Source organism: Pteropus vampyrus, unplaced genomic scaffold, assembly GCF_000151845.1.
Source record: "Pteropus vampyrus isolate Shadow unplaced genomic scaffold, Pvam_2.0 Scaffold348, whole genome shotgun sequence".
Classification (NCBI taxonomy): Eukaryota; Metazoa; Chordata; class Mammalia; order Chiroptera; family Pteropodidae; genus Pteropus; species Pteropus vampyrus.
In genome coordinates, this window is record NW_011889129.1 from 2,744,570 (window position 1) to 2,762,614 (window position 18,045).

The 18,045-nt window shown below is 50.4% G+C and overlaps 2 protein-coding genes across 2 annotated transcripts; one reads left to right on the plus strand and one right to left on the minus strand.

Annotated features, from left to right (window-relative positions):
* The first annotated feature begins 1,661 nt into the window (after nt 1-1,661).
* Nucleotides 1,662-4,673, plus strand: ELOVL3 (ELOVL fatty acid elongase 3). Its single transcript, XM_011378910.2, has 4 exons — nt 1,662-1,996; nt 2,788-2,919; nt 3,545-3,696; nt 3,947-4,673. The coding sequence occupies exons 1-4, from the start codon at nt 1,896-1,898 to the stop codon at nt 4,372-4,374; spliced, it is 813 nt and encodes a 270-aa protein (XP_011377212.1). The 5' UTR covers nt 1,662-1,895; the 3' UTR covers nt 4,375-4,673.
* A 658-nt stretch (nt 4,674-5,331) lies between these two features.
* On the minus strand, nt 5,332-15,805 carry PITX3 (paired like homeodomain 3). Its single transcript, XM_011378911.2, has 4 exons — nt 15,767-15,805; nt 7,038-7,165; nt 6,695-6,897; nt 5,332-6,204 (listed from the first exon to the last, which is right to left on the minus strand). Exons 2-4 carry the CDS (start codon nt 7,153-7,155, stop codon nt 5,617-5,619), a joined length of 909 nt encoding a protein of 302 aa, XP_011377213.1. The 5' UTR covers nt 7,156-7,165; nt 15,767-15,805; the 3' UTR covers nt 5,332-5,616.
* Between the last annotated feature and the right edge of the window lie 2,240 nt (nt 15,806-18,045).

The window sequence follows — 18,045 nt, forward strand, 5'->3', positions numbered from 1 at the left end:
GAAAGACAGATGTCACATATGGATTCTAGAGAACAGGGTAAACTACACAAAAGGTCATAGATACAGACAACATTTTGATGGTTATCAGATTGGATTGGGATGGTGAAAGGGGAAGAGATTAACAGGTACAAATTGGTAGTTACAAAATAGTCATGGGGATATAGAGTATAACATGGGGAATAAAGTCAGTAGTATTGTAATAACTATGTATGGTATCAAATAGGTACTGGATTTATTGAGGTGATCACTTCATAAGTTATATAAATGTCTAATCACTGTTGTACACCTGAAACTAATATTATATTTTATGTCACCTATAATTGAAAAAAATAAAAATAAAAAAATAGAACCATTGAAATGAAGTAGCATGATCCAGTTTAGGTTTTAGAACTCTCTTCTGGATGAGAGGACAGAAAGTGGTGGTTTTCAAGGAATGGTCTGGGACCAACTACTGGGTCAAAATCTCTGGGTATGGGCTCAGGAATCTTAAGATCAGTCAGGTTTGGGAATCTTTTTTCTGGTTGCATTGCAATAGAGAGAAGGAGGTGATACAATCAGTTAACATGACTAAGATAGTGGATATAGTAACCAGGTGAGAGGTGATGAGATACAGAGACAAAGAATGCACTTGAGAGTCATTTAGATAGCATGGACAGGACTTCTCACTCGACCCTTCCCTGGACAGTGGCTGATGTTCAAGGAAGTGGAACTGGGATTCCTACCTGGGTACTCTGACTCCAGAGCCTGTGGGCTTTATTGCAAAAAGCCACTTATAGTCACATCTTGATTTTCAGTATTTTATTTCTCTTAGCCCTTGTTTTGCAAATCTCCAGCTGATGACGGGCCTTGTATTTCTCCCTCACTTTCATACAACTTAGGAGACAAATAAGAGACCGACAAATAAGGCCTTAAAAGTTTTGAAATATTTCTTTGGGGCTGAATACACAGGCAAGGAAAAAGTAGATATGATCAAACAAGCACAGCCTGAGGGAGAGAACAGGACACTGGGGAGATGTAAACCCTACTGTCCTGAAAACAATAATCCCAGAAGCTCAGAGGGTGACCCCATTTCCTCCCCAGAGTTACTACTGGGTGTCAGGCTGGAGCAGTTCAGGAATACATGAAATCGTAAATACAACAGCCTCAACAACCATCTCCCCAAACACCAACATCAATAACCTCAACAATAAAATTCATTAAAAGTCATCTCCCTCCCACGCACAACCACAGACCTGAAGGAGACAGATGGGACTATGTGAGAGGCTCTTTGCTGCTGCTTCCCCAGCCTGATTCATCCTCAACCTTGGCCTGGCTTTCCCAGGGTCTCAGGGAAGGGGGAAACTGACACCCGCATCTCTGGGTCCGGGTTCCAGAGGCTAAGGGCACCTCCACTCTCTCCTCACTGTTAAGTAGGTCAAGAATCGCGCAAACTTAAGCAAAAGCTGAGATTGTCCGTGCCAGGCAAAGACTGGCACGTCCGGGTGCCTGGCAAGGCTACAGAGGCTAAGCCAAGCAAATAGGAGTGGAGGTGTTGGGGGAGAAAAAGATGGAAAGGGTGTGGCGAAGGCTTAGGACGGGCATTTGGGGAGAGTTCGAATGACCAATCAGAGGTCGTGCTTCGGGACAGGGGCGTGTCTTGGTTGAGATTAGATAATGGCCGCGCGCCATCTGGACCTGTCGCTTTGAGATTCTGCGTTATCTACAGCAGTGGCCGCGGCGGTGGAATGGTGCAGGACTGTAGCGCATGTGCCTGAGTCTGACGCTCCTTGACTTTCCGCGGAGTTCTTCGGTTCCTGCCCGTTCCGTCCTACCCCAGGGTTCGCTCCATCTTCCTTCCCCAAGTCTCTCGCTCAGCTCCCCAAGCTCCCAACCAACCTTGACATCTGCAGAACGAAATGGGCACAGTCATGAACGGCTCAGACAGAACAGAGTACCTGCTTCAGCCCTACAACTTCGAGCTATTTTCGAACTTAAGCCTCTTTTTGGAGGAGTACTGGTGAGACCTGTCGCCGGGGAAGGGTCGTGCCAGGGGCCGGGTCCTAATGACCACAATTTGAGGAGTGGGAGGAGATACTGACTGCAATGATTTTCTTAAAAAATAAAGGTATTAGGCTCTTTGTACTGACTCCACACCCGCATTGTCGAAGGTACAGGTAATGTGATACCTTAAAGAGATTAGGTCTGGAAGGAAGGAAGAAGGAAAGAAAGATGGAGAAAGAGAAAGAGGAAAAGAAAGAAAAAGGGAAGGGAGAGAGAAAGGCAGAAATGAAAGGATGGGGTGAGGAGTATGGGAGAAGACAGAAACCAAGGGGAAAAGAGTAGTGAGAACTGGTCTCTGAGGAATGATGTATATTTGAACTCCTACTGTAATGTTCCTCAGAGGTGTTTGTGGGCTGACTTTATGCTCCAGCCAATTTGCCATCACCCAATTAGGTGAAAGCTATTGCCACACTCTTCTTACATCCTGCGTTGGTTTTAGGCATGGACCAGCACCTGTCACCCACTTCTGGCCCCAGTGAGAGAGCGATAATAACAGAAACCTTGGCCATAGCCCCTGCCATGTGCTAGGTACTTTACACGTTAACACTGTCAGGAGAAGAGTGTTATTCCCCCTTTTCAAATAAGGAAACTGAGGCTCAGAGAACTAAGTAGGTTTTCCAATGTCCCACAGCTAGTAGATGGCAGAGCTGGGACTTCAACCCAGAGCACTAACCTGGCGCGATGAATAAGCATTCCTCTAACCAGCACCCACCCATGAGCCCATCCCCTCTGCCTTCTGCCTGCCAGGTCAACCTCAATTCCGATAGCTCTGATCTACTTGCTGCTCATCTTTGTGGGGCAGAACTACATGAAGGCACAGAAGGGCTTCAACCTGCAGGGGCCTCTCATCCTTTGGTCCTTCTGCCTTGCAATCTTCAGGTAAGACTCCTCACCTATCCTGTAGACCTTAGACCCTCACTCTATCTTTGAAAGCTTTCCAGAAACCTCAATCACGTCAACTCCCAAAGTTTCCCACAACTCTCTCCTTATCCCATTCTCTCAGCTCTAGCTCTCCTCCCCCATCCCCAGCATGTACCCTCCTCCTCCCCCAGGCTTCAAACTGGCAGTTTCTGCTCTCTCTCATGAGTCTTCTTGTGCTCATGGAGTCTGTGTGCTTCTAATAAATTTCTCCAGACTCTAACGCCCTCTCCCAAGACCCTCCAATAACTTCCCCAGCCCCTGCTTCCCATATTTCCTCCCCAAAACTTCGATCTCCCCCATCCTGCCGATCATCTCCTCATAGGCTCCTATTCATCCCAAGAACTCTATTTCCTAACTCAACTTTCGATCCCATCTTCCAGCATTTCTTGATCCTTCTCCAGCCCTCATCTCCTCTAGATTACTGCTTGGATCTACCAGACTGGCCCAAGGATCTCAGAAGCTGTGACCTCTGGAAGGATGGGGAAGTGGCAGAGCTTAGGACAGTGACCTGACCAGGCCGAGGGCGAAGGGTGGATTGGTGTCTGGGAATGACCTTACACCCTTTTTCTCTGTCCCATTTCAGTATCGTGGGGGCAGTGAGGACATGGGGCTATATGGGGATGCTGGTACATAGGAGAAGCCTAAAGGAAACTGTGTGCTTCTCCAGTTTCGCCACCGATCCTGTAGTCCAATTCTGGTCCTCTGTCTTTGTTCTCAGCAAGATCATTGAATTTGGTGAGTGGCCAGGCTTTGTCTCTCTAGTACCCCAGTCAACTGCACCCCTCCTCAGGGCTCCCCTCACCCATCATCTGGAGAGTCCCTTCCCCACCCCAGGGTCCTAACACCTCTCACCCAAGCCCCTCTTCAGATTCCCTGCCACAAAGACCCCTCTCCCCACCCGGAGAATTCCCTGTGTTCCCACATTCAATGCAGAAGGTAGTCCTAATAATGGGTAGTATGCCAGCTATAACTCTCCATCTCCCAGGAGACACGGCCTTCATCATCCTGCGTAAGCGGCCACTCGTCTTTGTGCACTGGTACCACCACAGCACAGTACTAGTGTTCTCGAGCCTTCTATTCAAGTACAAGATGAATGCAGGTGGCTGGTTCATGACCCTCAACTTTGGTGTGCATTCCATCATGTACACCTACTACGCTCTGAAGGCTGCCAAAGTGAAGTTATCCTGGTGGTTTCCCAGGCTCATCACCACCCTGCAGATCCTACAGATGTTTATAGGAGTCACTGTCATCAGCCTTTCTTACATCTGGAGACAGGAACAGGAATGCCACACCACAATGGACCTCTTCTTCTGGTCCTTCCTCATTTATATAAGTTATTTAATCCTCTTTGCCAATTTCTTCTACCAAGCCTACATAATGCCCAAGGTCAAAGCCAAGACCAAGAGGGAGTAAAGTGTTGGAGAAAAAGAAGGAGCCCCAGGCTCTCTACTCCCCAGGGTACTGAGGGGATGGGCTTAGTTTTGGGAGAATGATTACAATGCCTTTCCTGCATGGTTTCCCCACAGGATGTGTGCCTCAAGGTGGCAGGAAGTTATGACAGACAAGAAACACCACCCTGGGAGGGGAATGTGATCTAGTACTTTTATATTTCTATTTTTAATGTGAAGGCCAAGCAGTCACTAGGATGGAAGTGGGACTGAGAAGGATTCCCAGAGCTAGGTTATTTATATTTCTATACAGAAACCTTTCTTCTTCTTGCTCTGTCTTTAAATTAAATATTTCAACAATATTTTCGAGTTTTGGGGATTTGTGGGAAGAAGGGGTCTGTTGCAGTGGGAGAAGGCTGCTGGCAGTGAGATGATCAGTAGGTGAGAAGCCTAAGAGGGTGCACACACAGACACTCAATAAGAATCCTAGGCCTGGTAGGCACTTAATAAATGTCTGTTACAGACCACAATTTTATTGCTGTTAGAGGCCCAAGCCCCTCATTGGAACAGTGAGAAATAGGTGCATAAAGGCAGAGTAACTTTTCTAAGGTCTTAGGCTTCCTAAGTTGCAGAAATGACAAGTAGGCGTTGCCAACCAGACCTTCCAGTTATCCTCCCTGGGACCACAGTGTGGCGCTGTAACACCAGCTTTGGCCAAGTAGCTAATCGTCCGCAAGCGGTCCATACAAACAGACGCACGCGAGCGTCCCTCTGCTCCAGGAATCTCCCGGCTTCCCCATTCTGGTGTTAGCGGCTGAGGGGAACTGAGGCCCAGAAACCCTCACGTTTTTCCTGTACACTCAGCTCTCTTTGGACATGGGGGAGTACGAGGGGAGAGGGTTCAACTGCAACTCTGAATCATCAAGCCTTTGACAGTCCGCGCATGTTTATTTCATTTATCTTGAAATGATAAATGGGGGAGAGGGAATCTGGAGAAGGCGGAGTGGGCCAAGGGTGAGTTGGCCCCCGGGGAACTGGTCCCTGTTCTTGGCCTTAGGCCCAGGGCTGCGGACTGTGTGTAGGGTCTAGTCCACCCCTCAGGGCTGGGAGGCGGAAGGCTCTCTCCTGAGCCGGCCGCCCCTCCACTAGCTGCCCCAGCATCCATCTCAGACCCCGGGGTAGGGGTAAGCCAGTCAAGACGACCCCAGTCCGGGAAGGCTGTGAACTATCACCCCCGCCCTCGGGGGTGATCGACGGGCCGGGCCACTCATACAGGCCGTTCCACAGCGTACTGGCATGGACTGAGATTGGCGGCCGGGGTTGGCCCTGGCACAGTAGGATAGCTGAATGAGGCGTGCTGTTTGGCCTTCAGCCTCAAGCTGGCCAGACTCGAGTTACATGGGTCCCGATATACGTAGGGGGAGGAGGCGGCTGCAGCAGCTGCTGCGGCGGCCGAGGCGTAAGGGCAGGACACTGCCCCGGAGGACACTGCAGCCGGAGCAAGCCCGGGGGGCCCCCCTCCCAGGCCCTGTAGAGCCCCGGGCCCCGGCACGGTGCCCGGGGAGGCCGCGGCGGAGGGCACCATGGAGGCAGCGATGGAGCTGGGTGGCGAGAAGACCGGCTGGGAAGCCAGAGGCCCCACGTTGACCGAGTTGAAGGCGAATGGGAAGGTTTTGGCAGTGAGCGGCGGGCCGAGCGCCTTGGGTGGCCAGTTGCCGTACGAGTAGCCTGGGTACACCTCCTCGTAGGGAGGCACCAGCCCCCCGAGCGGCGCCGCGAAGCCGCCTTTGCACAGCTCCGCCTGCTGGCTGCGCTCGCGCTTTCGCCACTTAGCGCGCCGGTTCTTGAACCACACCTGCGGGCGCAGGAGAAAAGGCTGTCAGGGACCAGAGCCGAGCCGGAGTCCGGGACCGAGTCAGCGCGGCTGGTGGGTGGGTCACCTAGACAGGGGTTCAAGCCAGGGCCCCGGCCGTGCGAGGGATAAACAGGATAAGGTGACTAGAAATGGGAATGCAGGTCGCGGTGGTGCGCACGGAGTCAGGAAGCTGAGAACAGAAAGAGTGGGCGGCAGAAACAAGAGCTACAGGGTGTGCGGGGGGCGAGGATCAAGGAGGGGTGACGAGAAGAACTGACAGTGTCAGGAGAAAAGAAACACACGGCCTAAAGTGATAGTGTGGAGTAAGCCCTGTGTGGGGCTGCAGACCGGGGCCGGGGAAGCTGTGTCGGGTCCAAGGATGGGGCAGGCAGGGCAGAACCTCAGGCTGCAGGTTCCGAAGCTAGTCGCTAAGTGGCCCGCGAGAGTGGGCCTGGGTGGGGTGAGAGTTACAGGTCTAGGTGCGCTGTACCCGCACGCGGGCCTCGGTGAGGTTGGTCCACACGGCGATCTCTTCGCGCGTACTCATGTCAGGGTAGCGGTTCCTCTGGAAGGTCGCCTCCAGCTCCTGCAGCTGCTGGCTGGTGAAGTGCGTACGCTGCCGCCGCTGCTTCTTCTTCAGCGAGCCGTCTTCAGGGGAGCCTCCGGGCAGCGAAGCCGAGGCCTTCTCCGAGTCTGGGGGCCGGGTGGGGGCAGGTCAGGGAGATTCCCCGGCTGGGGTTGCTCCTCCACCTGCCCCTCACTCACACTCGGACCCCACCCCTATCAGAGATTGAGCTGTTATCTCCCCCACGCCCAGAAGGGGGTGCGCTCACCGCTGTGTTCTTGGCCCTTGCAGCCGTGTTCTGGGAGTGGGGGGTGGGGAGTGCCTGCATCTGACAGAGACAGGGCCGGGCTCCGGGCCTCCGCCTCGCTGAGCAGGCCAAACTCCATGGAGGGAAGACTGGAGAGAAGAGGAGACACAGACCAGGTTAATGGGGTTAAAATCTCCAGGTCATCAGGTTCCCAGGTTCACTGTCCCCTTTCTCAGCCACCAACATAAAGCTACTCCTGTGCTGGGGTGCCCTGGGACAGACAGAATGGGGAAACAGCAGCCTAACGAGAAAAAGGTTTTATAAGCATATCTACACATTATGTTTTGTTCACTGATAGAACTCTGCCTGCCTGGAGCACAGTTGTCGTTCAACAGATATTTATTGAATTTATGAAAACCACACTTGCATGCCACATGCCATATACCACAACCTCAAAAACTTGTTCCCTCTAACATGAATGCCCAAAATTCCCATAAATTTATCCATGCCCCTCAGTCAATCACATCTGAGACACAGCCAGAACCTCTGTTATTCACTCTTCAGAGTACAGATTTTATTTTGAAACAGGCCTGATATTTTTCCCTTAAGGATAATCACTGCTATCATTTATGAGTACTTACTCTGTGTCTTCACCTCATTAATTCTCCCTTCATAAGAATTCATCAATATTAAGTATTATCACCTTTTTCGTGTGAGGAAACAGACTTGAAATAACGATTAAGGTCACAGAGCTTGTAAGAGGCACTGGGATCTGAACCACGTGTGGGAGACTCCTAAGCTAATGCTTTTTCTTCATTGGCTTTTTCCAGTTGTGTTCGTTGGGGCCCTACACAGAAGTCCCCTCAGGGACTGGAACTCAGGGCTAGCCTCAGGGATGGAACCCTAGTCTGGCCTTGCTTGGGTCTGCTTCAACTAGGGCAGCCCTGCTTTTGTTGTTTTGTTTATACTTTCTGGAGAGATTTCATTTGAATAGAGTTTCAGAATCAAAAGCAGGTTTGAAAATCACTTAGGCATTCTAGCCCCGTCTGCTTCTGTGCCTGTCCAGACATATCGCATCCTACCAGTCATTGTTCAGCTCTCATACATGGCCTCTACCAGGCTCACCCCAGGCAGTAGATGTGGGCTTCTTAAACTCACCTTGTTACCCTTAACTTTCTATCCTAACTTACTTCCTAGCCTTGCCTAAGTCTCCCCTGCAGGTTCCTCTTTCCTGCTGGCTCTCCTAGGCCCCCTCTGGTAGGAGGAAAGGAAAGGTACACTAGTGGGCCTAAAGAATTCTGGTGGTTTCTTGGTCAGAGGAAAACCAAAGGAGTCTAGGGAGAGAGGAACACGGGTGAAGATCTGGGTGGAAGGGTCCATCTGTCTCCCTATTAACAGGGACTTAATGCAGGCTGTGCAAAGTGGCGTTAATGTGGTAGATTAGCTAGATTAAGATGTGTGTCACTCGGCTGCTCTGAATTTATTAGGAGCCTTTCTCAGGAAGGCACAGATGGGCAGTGGCCTTTATTTGCACATGGTAATGCCCCCTTCATCCAGCTCAGAGATGACAGCTGCCCCCTGCCCTCACCTCTCAAGCAAGATTGGGCTGGAACAGAGGTCAAGGCAGGAGGTTGAGAAACAGTCCCTATTCTTTCCACAGGCAGAGGGGACTAGACCTGGGACATTTTTCTAGGGTTAAAGAGGCAGGGCTGAAGGGAACCTGGGAAGGAAGGAGTGAAGTCAGGCCATGGGCGGGGGTGCTCAGCTTACCTCCCCTTCCAGGTCTGAGGTCAGGAGTCAAAGGTTTGGGGTTGACTCAACAATGTTCCAATGGAAGGAAGATGCCACTGGAAGGGACCTGTGGCAGCCTTGACTAGTAGCTCTTCCAAAATAGCTGGGAGAGCTTAGAATTGAGAGCTGGAAAAAGGGGTGCTCTGAAGTCCTCTCTTAACTTCATACCCAAGAGGACAAAGAAGATAAAGGGAGTCAAGTACATGGTGACAGAAGAGACTAGACTTCGGGTGAGCACGTAAGAGTATACAGATGTCATATTATAAAGTTGTACAACTGAAAGTTATATGTTATTAACCAACGTTACCCCAATAAATTTAATAAAAATAAGAAAATAAAAAATATATTTAAAAAAAGATGCCCTCAAAATGCAAACCATGCCCCTGACTTCTCCAGAGGCCATAGCAGCAACACAGAATTGGAAAAAGAGAGACAGTAGGGTTTGCCTATAAGGGAAGCTAAATCTCACCATTGCCATTAATCTTTCCAGTCTGCTTTGGCTCCAGACTTCTAATTTTCTAAACTGCACTTCCCCCAGCATTCCATACCTGTGTCTTGGTTTCACCCTTTATTTCAGCAGAGGAAGGTAGGGTGAGGAGAGATAAGAGCCAAAATAAATGATGAGGCGGAGGCTGAGACCCAGAAAGCAGAATTCAGGCTGTATGTTCCCAGAGACAGACAGACACACATGCAGACACACACGGGCCCCCACTCAGACAAAATAAGCACTTGGACTTGCAGCTAGAGGCATACTAACACACACTCTCCCACACATGTGCTGCCACATTCAGGCAGACAGACACACACCATCACACAGTCTCCTTTCTCTGTGACAGGGACAGCTGCCTTGGCTGTTTTGGAGCGAGCCATTACTCTATTCGCTCCCCTTCGTGGCCCCTCTGAATCTCAGCTCTCAGTCTCAGGGGAGGAGGAGGCCAAAGGGGTCAGGGGAGTGGTCTACACTCAGTGGCTGCTGGGGAGAGCCTGTGCAGCTGAGTGGGGAGATGGCAAGAGAATGCTGGAGAAAGAGGATGAGATGGGGATGGGGGAGAGAAACTGCCCAGGCCCCTTAGGAAAGGAATCTGATGTAGCCCAAAGAAGTTAGGTTTGGAGTCAAAATACCTACATTCATGTCATGGCTTCCCAGCTTACTAATTGGAAAATCACCTCTCTGAGCATATTTTTTTCAGCTCTAAAAGCAAGATCATAATCTCTTCCCTACCTACCTTCGGTATTGTTATAAGGTTAAAATAAAATATGATATGAAAAATGGATAGAAGTACAACTCTATCCAAGTATTTTTTCCCTCATTCATTGAAGAGACATTAATTTGGCAGTGTCTATGAGCTGGTCATTGAGTAAGGCACAGAAGGTAGAGTGGTAAATAGATCTCATCCTTGTCTCTGCCCTTGCTTGATTGGTTCACCTCCCTAGACTCTGTATCTCCCAGTGAAGAATTTCTAAAATGCAGTATGCTGCATTTTAGAGAGGGATGCAAATGTGTGTTGTGAGCACTCTGTCCTGAACACAAAAGAGAGCCCAGTCGATAAGGTAACGGCAAAATGGGTTAGAATAACCCAAGCTGGGAGCCACTTTGGGGACTAGGGACTGGTAAAAGAAAAAAAATGAAGCCTCAAGCTCCTGACTGGATTAGTAATAGAAGATAGAGGGGATGAGGCTGAGAAGGGCTCTGATTGTGAAACTGGAAAGGCAAGAACACTAAAGCCGGGCAGGTAATAGAGAGCGAGCGAGTGGGGGCACAGGCCTCTAGCAGACTTGTATCCGGGTGGGCTGGTCAGGCAGAGGCTGGGGGTGTCAAATGGTTGTCTGAGCTGGAGACAAGCTGGCTGAGGATTAAGCTCCCCCAAACTGCTGGAGGTCAGGAAGCTGGGGAGTTGGATCTGAGGCCAGGGAGTTTACCTCACTCAGTGGACAGGGACAAGCAATAGGTCTTAGAGTACAGGTTTGGTTAATGCTGGTGAGAAATACTAGGGAGGGCCAAAGAGAGTCAAGAGATAACAGTGTTGCTGAGACCAGCTCTGGGAGGGGCTTCTTGCCCCACCCCAAGCCTTTCTGACATCCCCTGCAGGGGATGCATGGCCCAGGCCCCAGTGGTGTCAAGGTGGCAATCCCAGCCCTAGGGAGAAGAGAGAACCTACAGGTATGCTTCGATTCTGAAGTAAAGGCTGGAATTACAGGAAGCTGTTACGGACTGCAGCAAGATCAAAATATCCAAGATATATTACGAGACTATCACAGGCCAGAGAGGCCATAGTGGGGAGGCCATGGTTTCCAGGGACACAAATTCATGGCAAGAGGGCAACTGCCATGTGTACCCACTTTTGTCCTAAAGCCAAAGGGGTGAACCAGGGCCACAGCCAGAGAGCCCTCAAGAAGTTGCAATAACAATTCCAGGAGGCATACCCTGGAACCTAAATGGGAAAAGAATTTCCTCTTGCAGGAACTGAATGAAGAGAAATATAAGAGGGATAGAGTTGCAATACTGTAGCTCAGCTCAGCAAGCAGCAAGCTGGCAAACAGGTGTAAACCAGGGCCCTAAAACCACCTGATAAACCTGACACTGAAGTGAGGCCCTTAAGTGCACATTGGCTTCATGTTCATTAGTGATGTTGATCACCCAAACTGTCTGGTCTCCTGAACTACAGTGACAAATGGGAGCAAATTAAGACAGCTGTAGACAAAGCTCACAGCTCCAAGAAGAAACCTTAAGACTCAGGTAGAGGCAGTGATGACTTGATGCAGCCTCCATATCCTTCCTTCCCGCCTCTTCCTTCTTTCCTCTAGCAAGTGTTAGGTGCTAAGACAGATCCCCAAGACTGGTAAGACATAGACCCTAATTTCTAGTAGCCTGCAGTCTTGGGAGGCAAACAGAGCATAAGATGAAATGATGGGCTGCATGGGTCTGATACTTAGATTAAGGGAGATTGGAGAAATGGAAGCCCACGTAAGGTGGTATCATCTTCTGGGGCTCAGAGGTTGTAGCTCATGGCTGAGCTGGGAATTGGGGAGGCAGAGAAGGGGCAGAATTGGGAATGAAGTTCAGAGGGCAACGAGGAGCCTAGCTTGGCCGGGGTCTCAGTGTGGGTGATAGGAGATCATCAGAGAAAAATGGGTCAGGATTAGGGGGCCTCCAATGATGGGCAAAGGGTGGTGGTTCAAGTTTAATACAGTCTAGGTTACAGCATCTTCAGCTTTTCCATTGAAAAAACCCTAAGACTAGAAAGAGAAAATATTACCCTGGGAAACTAAGGGCACAACCTGAAGCAGCTGTCAACGGTATGAAATTTCTTTGAGATCTCTATCCTTATATTAAAAATTGAAGCAAATTTTGCATTCTATTCCATACTTAAGTCATTATGTATATTTTTATATAAAAACAAAGTTTTCTTTCCAAATCTCCAAGTGACATCTTCAAGTGATATCATCACACCAGGAAGACAGGCCATGTTTAGCCTGCAGCATCATGCCCCTCCCACTCCTGTACCAGCCTCTCCCGCCTCAGCCCCTTAAAGTGAAGCAGTGAGAGTCACTGAAGACTTGTAGACAGGAGAGTGACATAAAAGCAGCATCTTTGGGAACTTTATTTGGCATCGGTGAGCAGAATGAATTGGGTAGGGAAGAGATAGGAAAGGGGCTCTTTGAAAGCAGCTCTTTCTCATCTTACCACCTATCTTTTCCTTTCTCTCCCCATCACTTTTATCATGGGTCCCTGTTGGTGACCATGGGCTAGATACTAGATAATACCAAAGTTCAAGACCTAACGAATCCTTCAGATTAGCTGCCATCTCCTAGGAAGCACATTTTAGGAAGCATCATTTAGAGTGACTGGAGAAGAGAAAATTTGGGTGGCTCCTTCCTTATCTCGTGTTTACCCCAGCTCAGCTTCAGTCTGTCTCTCCTGCCCTCCCCCTTCCTGGACCTGCATCTTGAGCCCATATTCACATCCTTGAGCAGCAGGCAGGCAGGGAACAGATCAGTATATTTGGTCTGGTAGACGGCTTAAACATTTGGGGAGCTCCCTTGAACTCTTCTGGGAGAGGGGCAGGGGTAAAGGCCAGCATCTGAAGCCTGAGATAGGGTATTCTATCTGTCATTGAGAATCTTCCTGTGGTTGGATTAGGGATGCTATCTGGCTGATGTAAGACTTGAGATACCACTCTTTCGAACAAAGATTCTACAGTTTGGGCCTAATAATGGCAATAACACTCCTTATTTCTTTTTCACTTGCAAAGGGCTTTCATATATATGATTTCATTTAATTCTTATTAACCACCATGAGTGGCAGGAATAACCATCCCCATTTCACCTCTAAGAATGTGAATTTACCCAAGGTTACACAGATTGAAGAGATTCGAATCCAGTTTTCCTAGGACCGGGACTGAGCTCTTTTCACTCCTCGCCCCCTCCGCCCCAGTAGCCATTTGTGGCTCTGACATGCACTGATCCTCCCAAGCCCCGAAGGATTCCATTTCTACTTCCTGCCTCTACCACCTCCCTGGAAATGAGCTCTGGAAGTTTGCTGCCCACTGTGTGCCAAGGAACATTTCCCTATTCATCCTGCGCTTGCATCGCTCCTGTTCAAAGAGGCCCCCTCATCTCCGGTTTCAGGATTTAGGGAGCAAACAAGTCTTCTGCTTATCTATGCTTTTCATTATTTTGTGGATTTCCATCCTATCTCACTTCCTAGAGTCCTAAACTTTGAAGTTTGCTCTCTCAAGCAGCCACTGGCTCCCCATTCTGGCAACTATTCTCTGACTCTTGTCTAGGCCCATGACATTCTCCTTCAGACCCAGTGCCCCAGGCATACACTGAGCTTCGTGATTTTATGCAAAGGAGAAAGTGCTGCCTTTTATTTCCAGTCATCTTCATTATAACGCTGTTGCAAAAACAGATCTTTGGGTTAAGGTCTTCAGGGAACCATCTGTAATGTGTTCCCTACTCCTTTCCTGATTCAGAGTGTTTCATTTCACCCGTAATTTAAAAAATAATGGAAGCACAAGCCCCTGATAAGGGTATCAGAATGTGTTGGGGCTATTTGAGTATGACTCTATATTTATCAAAAGGGGGCAAGGGACAAAAAATGTTAATGAAAAATGTTAATAAAAAATGTCTTATTCCTGGCAATAAGCAAACTTTAAAATTGAGGTACTGAGGTGGGAGTGTGACGAATATGTATTGTGTATCACTCACAGGTGGAGGTTGAGAAAGGTTGAGATCTACTTGTTTAGATTACTTACTTATTGCTAAACACATCACCTTTCATTTGTCCCCATGAAAACTCAGTCCTCAGCCGGGCTGTTGCGCTCATTTACCTAGACTGGTAGAGTTCTCTTTATTTTGTTCCCTTTAGCTTAACTGGGCTCTAGTTAAAGAGGTGGGGTCAGAACAGATGATCATTGTAGGGGTCCAAATGAATCAGGACCCTCCATTAGCTACAGGGAAAGTACACAAGGCACTTGGGTAGGTCTGAGACCTTCTCAACCAGAGTTAGAGGACCATATAGGTCTCATGTTGGACCCCAGAGTCTGAATTCCATGTATTTCCTTCCTACCTCCTCTTAGCCACTAGGGTGGTGTTCAGATTGGTGAAACCGAGGGAGCAAAAAGGGAAACAAGACCGCCGGGTTTGCTTTGCTAAAGAGCTGCCGTTTTCTCTTTAGGCCTGAGCGCCTGCTCCCTGCAAAGAAGATGCCTTTAGCCCAATGACCCCTAGGCAAAGAGGTCTGGGAGTGTCTGATCAGCTGTATTGGAATTAGGGGTTGCCTCTGAGTTTGTGAGTGAATTGAGGCTGGCAGGGGATTGTGCTGGGCTCCTTCTTGCCTTCCCATTGCCCTTTGTAGTTCATTCCTTCCTTTCCTGGTTTTGATTCCCACTAACAGATCCATCATTGATTTTCTTTCCTCAAATTTATATCCTGGAAGTCCAGGGGATGCTCTGATATGGTTTGGGTTGGAGAGGTAATCTCTCTCAGCACCACTCCACCCAAAGACCAGTCTGCAGCCTTTTTGCTTTCACTCCCTGTTCCTGGGCCCCACAGCCCCCAGGAGCAGAAACAAGTTTGCAAAGTGGGATTCGTGGCGACTCACCACAGAGAATCCCACCGCACACGCAGCAGCTGGGCAGGCACTGCCGGGTAAATGGACATGCCACTCAGCCGAGGACATTCTGTCCACCGCTGCCTGACAGCGCCTCCTCCAGAAAGACCCACCTCGCCGCCCCGGACATTCTGTCCACTCCCAGCCGCGCGCGCTGCGGACATTCCGTCCGATTCAGTGGCAGCCCCAGGCCGGGACACATGCGGACTCTGACACCCCAAGCCGGACACACCAGACCCGCCGCCTGGTCACTCTGGCTGCTCAGTCACTGCTCTGCCGCCCACACAGAGGCCATCTGAGCCGGTCGCGCGAGTCAGGGCTCTCACAACACGACTCCTATTCGCAACTGCGAAGCAGCTGAGAAGAGAAGCGTGTGCGATGAGACGCACCTCTGCTCCTGGCTCCTGGAGTCTGAGCCCCAGCCGAGGGGCGAAGGGCGCCGCCAGCTGCCCCCATGCTGGGCAGCCGCCGCCAGCTCCCCCCACTGGCCAGAGCCTCGGCAACCCCTTTTGCTCCCTGGCTGCCTGTTCCGGGCCCTTGGATTCCAGGGTACTTTATGGTAATGATTTCCCGACAGGAGCGCCTGTCGTGATTTCATGTCTCCGGTTTCCCTCCGGATCTCCAGAGTGTCCCCCTTCTCTGTTCCCCGAGTCCTGAAGCTGAGTCTCCCTTTCCCTAAGTCCTGGAGCTGGCTGGGTCTGCAGACCGCCCTCCCAGTTTTGACCCTTTCTCCAGGCGCCGTTCCCCAGTTCAGCCGCCTTAGGTCTGGTTTTAAGGATCCCGAAGTCCAGCCATGGCCCCTCGGCCGGGTGAGCCCCTGTAACCCGCAGGGTCAAGCACTCACAGTGAGTCCCGCAGCAGGAAGACTCCCGGCAGCGGCGGCGGCCGCTGCAGTCTGGAGGGCAGGCAGGGGCCAGGGGCCGGGCACCCGGCCGGGGTGGGGGCCGCCCCCCTGCGCCCGGGCCGCCGCTCCGCTCGGGCGCTCCCGAACTCGCTGAGGGAGAGACTGAGCTTCGCCTCGGACTGCCACCCCCCCGCCGGCGCCCATTCACTTTATGGCAACCCACGGCGCCCCCAGCCCTCGGCGGCGAACCTCGCGAGTAGGGCCCCGCCCCCTTCCAGCTGCGCAGCCCGGACTCCACCCTTTCCAGCTGTGAATTTTCAGGCCCCGCCTTCGGAGGTGGAGTCTGGCCGGCGCACCGCCAAGAAGCCCGCGTGCTGGCCAATTGGAAGGGCTCCTCAGCAACTGGGACACGCCCCTCCCCACGTGGCTGAAACCACGCTCCAGCAAGAACACTTTGGCGGAGCCAAACCCGGGATCTTAGGGTACGCCGTGTAGCTCTACGGAGCCGGCGCCCGCCGGCGGTGAGGTGGGGCCAGGCTGCCACCCCGAGCAAAGCGGAGTGGTGCGGGTGGATAGGGTTGCCGGGGTGCCAGGTGGGAGGGCGATTGGCCGGGAAAAGCCGTTGGTTTTCAGCGCTCAGACTTCGTTGCCGCTCAAGTTTCAGCGATTTTCTCTCCACTTGTCGCTGTCTGTCTCTTTGCCCTTTGTCTCTGTTCCAATCCTCCCACGTCTCGCCTTTCTTTCCTCTTTTTTCTCCTCCACTGCTTTGCTCCTGTTGTTTATTCCTCTCCTCTCTCCTTTGCCACGTTGAAAGCCTAAGTTCTCTTTCTCTCTGCTCCTCTTTTCCTTCGCGTCTTTCTTCCTCTTCTCCGCAGTCTCCCGCCGCTCCTGCCTTTCTCTCCTCCAAGGAAGGTGGCTTCCTGGAGAAAGCAGAGTTTGGAATGAAACAAACCAAAGCACCATTCTAACCCTGCCACCAACCACACCATCATCGAGTGACCTTGGACAAGTAACTATCACCCCTTACCTCCCCACAAAAGAAGTTAAAGGAGGCTCTCATTGGATCTTGGGGTTTGAGCTGGTCACTCCTCAGAGGCCTGGGCAATTTATCTGTCAGTCTGCACTTTTGGCTTGCTCAGGCTATGCTCTCTCAGCCTTAACAGACTAGATTCTACTTGGTGATACCAGGTTCAGTTCTGTGACTTTAGTGCTTGCTGGTTAGCGCGTTGCAAGGGCTAGGACAGATGTCTGAAGGAACATGTGGAGTCAGGGATGCTTGGGTGCCCCTCAGGGCCCAAAACCTATCAGGCAATATGCTCCTAAGGTAAATCTGACCAGTCATGTCTCTGTTTAAAACCCTTCAGTAGCTCCCGAACGCCCTCAGGCTAAAGACCAAGCAAGCAAGACTTAACTGGCATACAAAACTTTCAGGATCTGACCTTGTCTTAATCTCCAATCTCCTACTGGTTTCCTGAACATCTCTGGCCTTCTTCTGACAATAACAGATTTCCAGCCAGTCTTCATCTTGTCAATTCCTACTCATCCTCCTAAGCTCCACTCGGGCCTCATTTTCTCTGGGAAGCCATTTCTGAACTTCCAGGTTAGCCAGTTGTCTAGCCTCTTACTCCCACAACCCTCCTGTGCATACTTTCTATTACCCCACCCACTATATTGAAGACATCAGCTTATATGTTGTCCCCTATGATGCTAAGATTTAGGAGGCCAAGTACCATGTGTTCCTCATGTTTCTATTCCTAGGCATAATGTAGGAACTCAGTACTGAAATCTAAGAAGGAGATCTTCTGCCTGGTAAGGTGATGGAGATTAGGCGGGTCTAGAGCATTGCCATCTCCTCTTCATCTCTAACACACAACTCACTCATTCTTTTAGGTTAATTTTTGGAGGTATGTGGGAGTGGAGGTGGGGGAGTAGGGAGTTTTGGCTATCTAGGACCTCTCAATCTGAGATAGGCCCAGGAAACCAAATCCTAGTTTTCAAATGAAGGTTTAAAATGGCTCAGAGGTACTGTGGAAAGAGGTGCTATGATGGTTGTACCTCTGCCCCTTTCTTTGGGTGAAAGGGGCAAGGGCCTCAGCTGGGCATGGAGACCAGGAACCCAATGTGCAGGTGCAGGGAGCTGTTGAGGAGTTCTTCAGGTCTGATGTCAGGCAGGTCTGATGGGTTCTTCAAATTAGAGGGTCCTAGCACATGGATGGTCTTTGGATATCTGCATTTTTTTGATTGGTTCTTTAAAATGTTTTTAAATTAAAATTATTGGG

Bases quoted from the DNA above. Each gene is read 5' to 3' on its own strand.
- ELOVL3 (XM_011378910.2), top strand. From the start codon at position 1,896: ATGGGCACAGTCATGAACGGCTCAGACAGAACAGAGTACCTGCTTCAG. The intron at 2,920-3,544 runs GTAAGACTCCTC...GTCCCATTTCAG, and splicing joins TTCTGCCTTGCAATCTTCAG to TATCGTGGGGGCAGTGAGGA. The intron at 3,697-3,946 runs GTGAGTGGCCAG...TCCATCTCCCAG, and splicing joins CAGCAAGATCATTGAATTTG to GAGACACGGCCTTCATCATC.
- PITX3 (XM_011378911.2), bottom strand. From the start codon at position 7,155: ATGGAGTTTGGCCTGCTCAGCGAGGCGGAGGCCCGGAGCCCGGCCCTG. The intron at 6,898-7,037 runs GTGAGCGCACCC...CCCGGCCCCCAG, and splicing joins CAAGGGCCAAGAACACAGCG to ACTCGGAGAAGGCCTCGGCT. The intron at 6,205-6,694 runs GTACAGCGCACC...CTGCGCCCGCAG, and splicing joins TCACCGAGGCCCGCGTGCGG to GTGTGGTTCAAGAACCGGCG.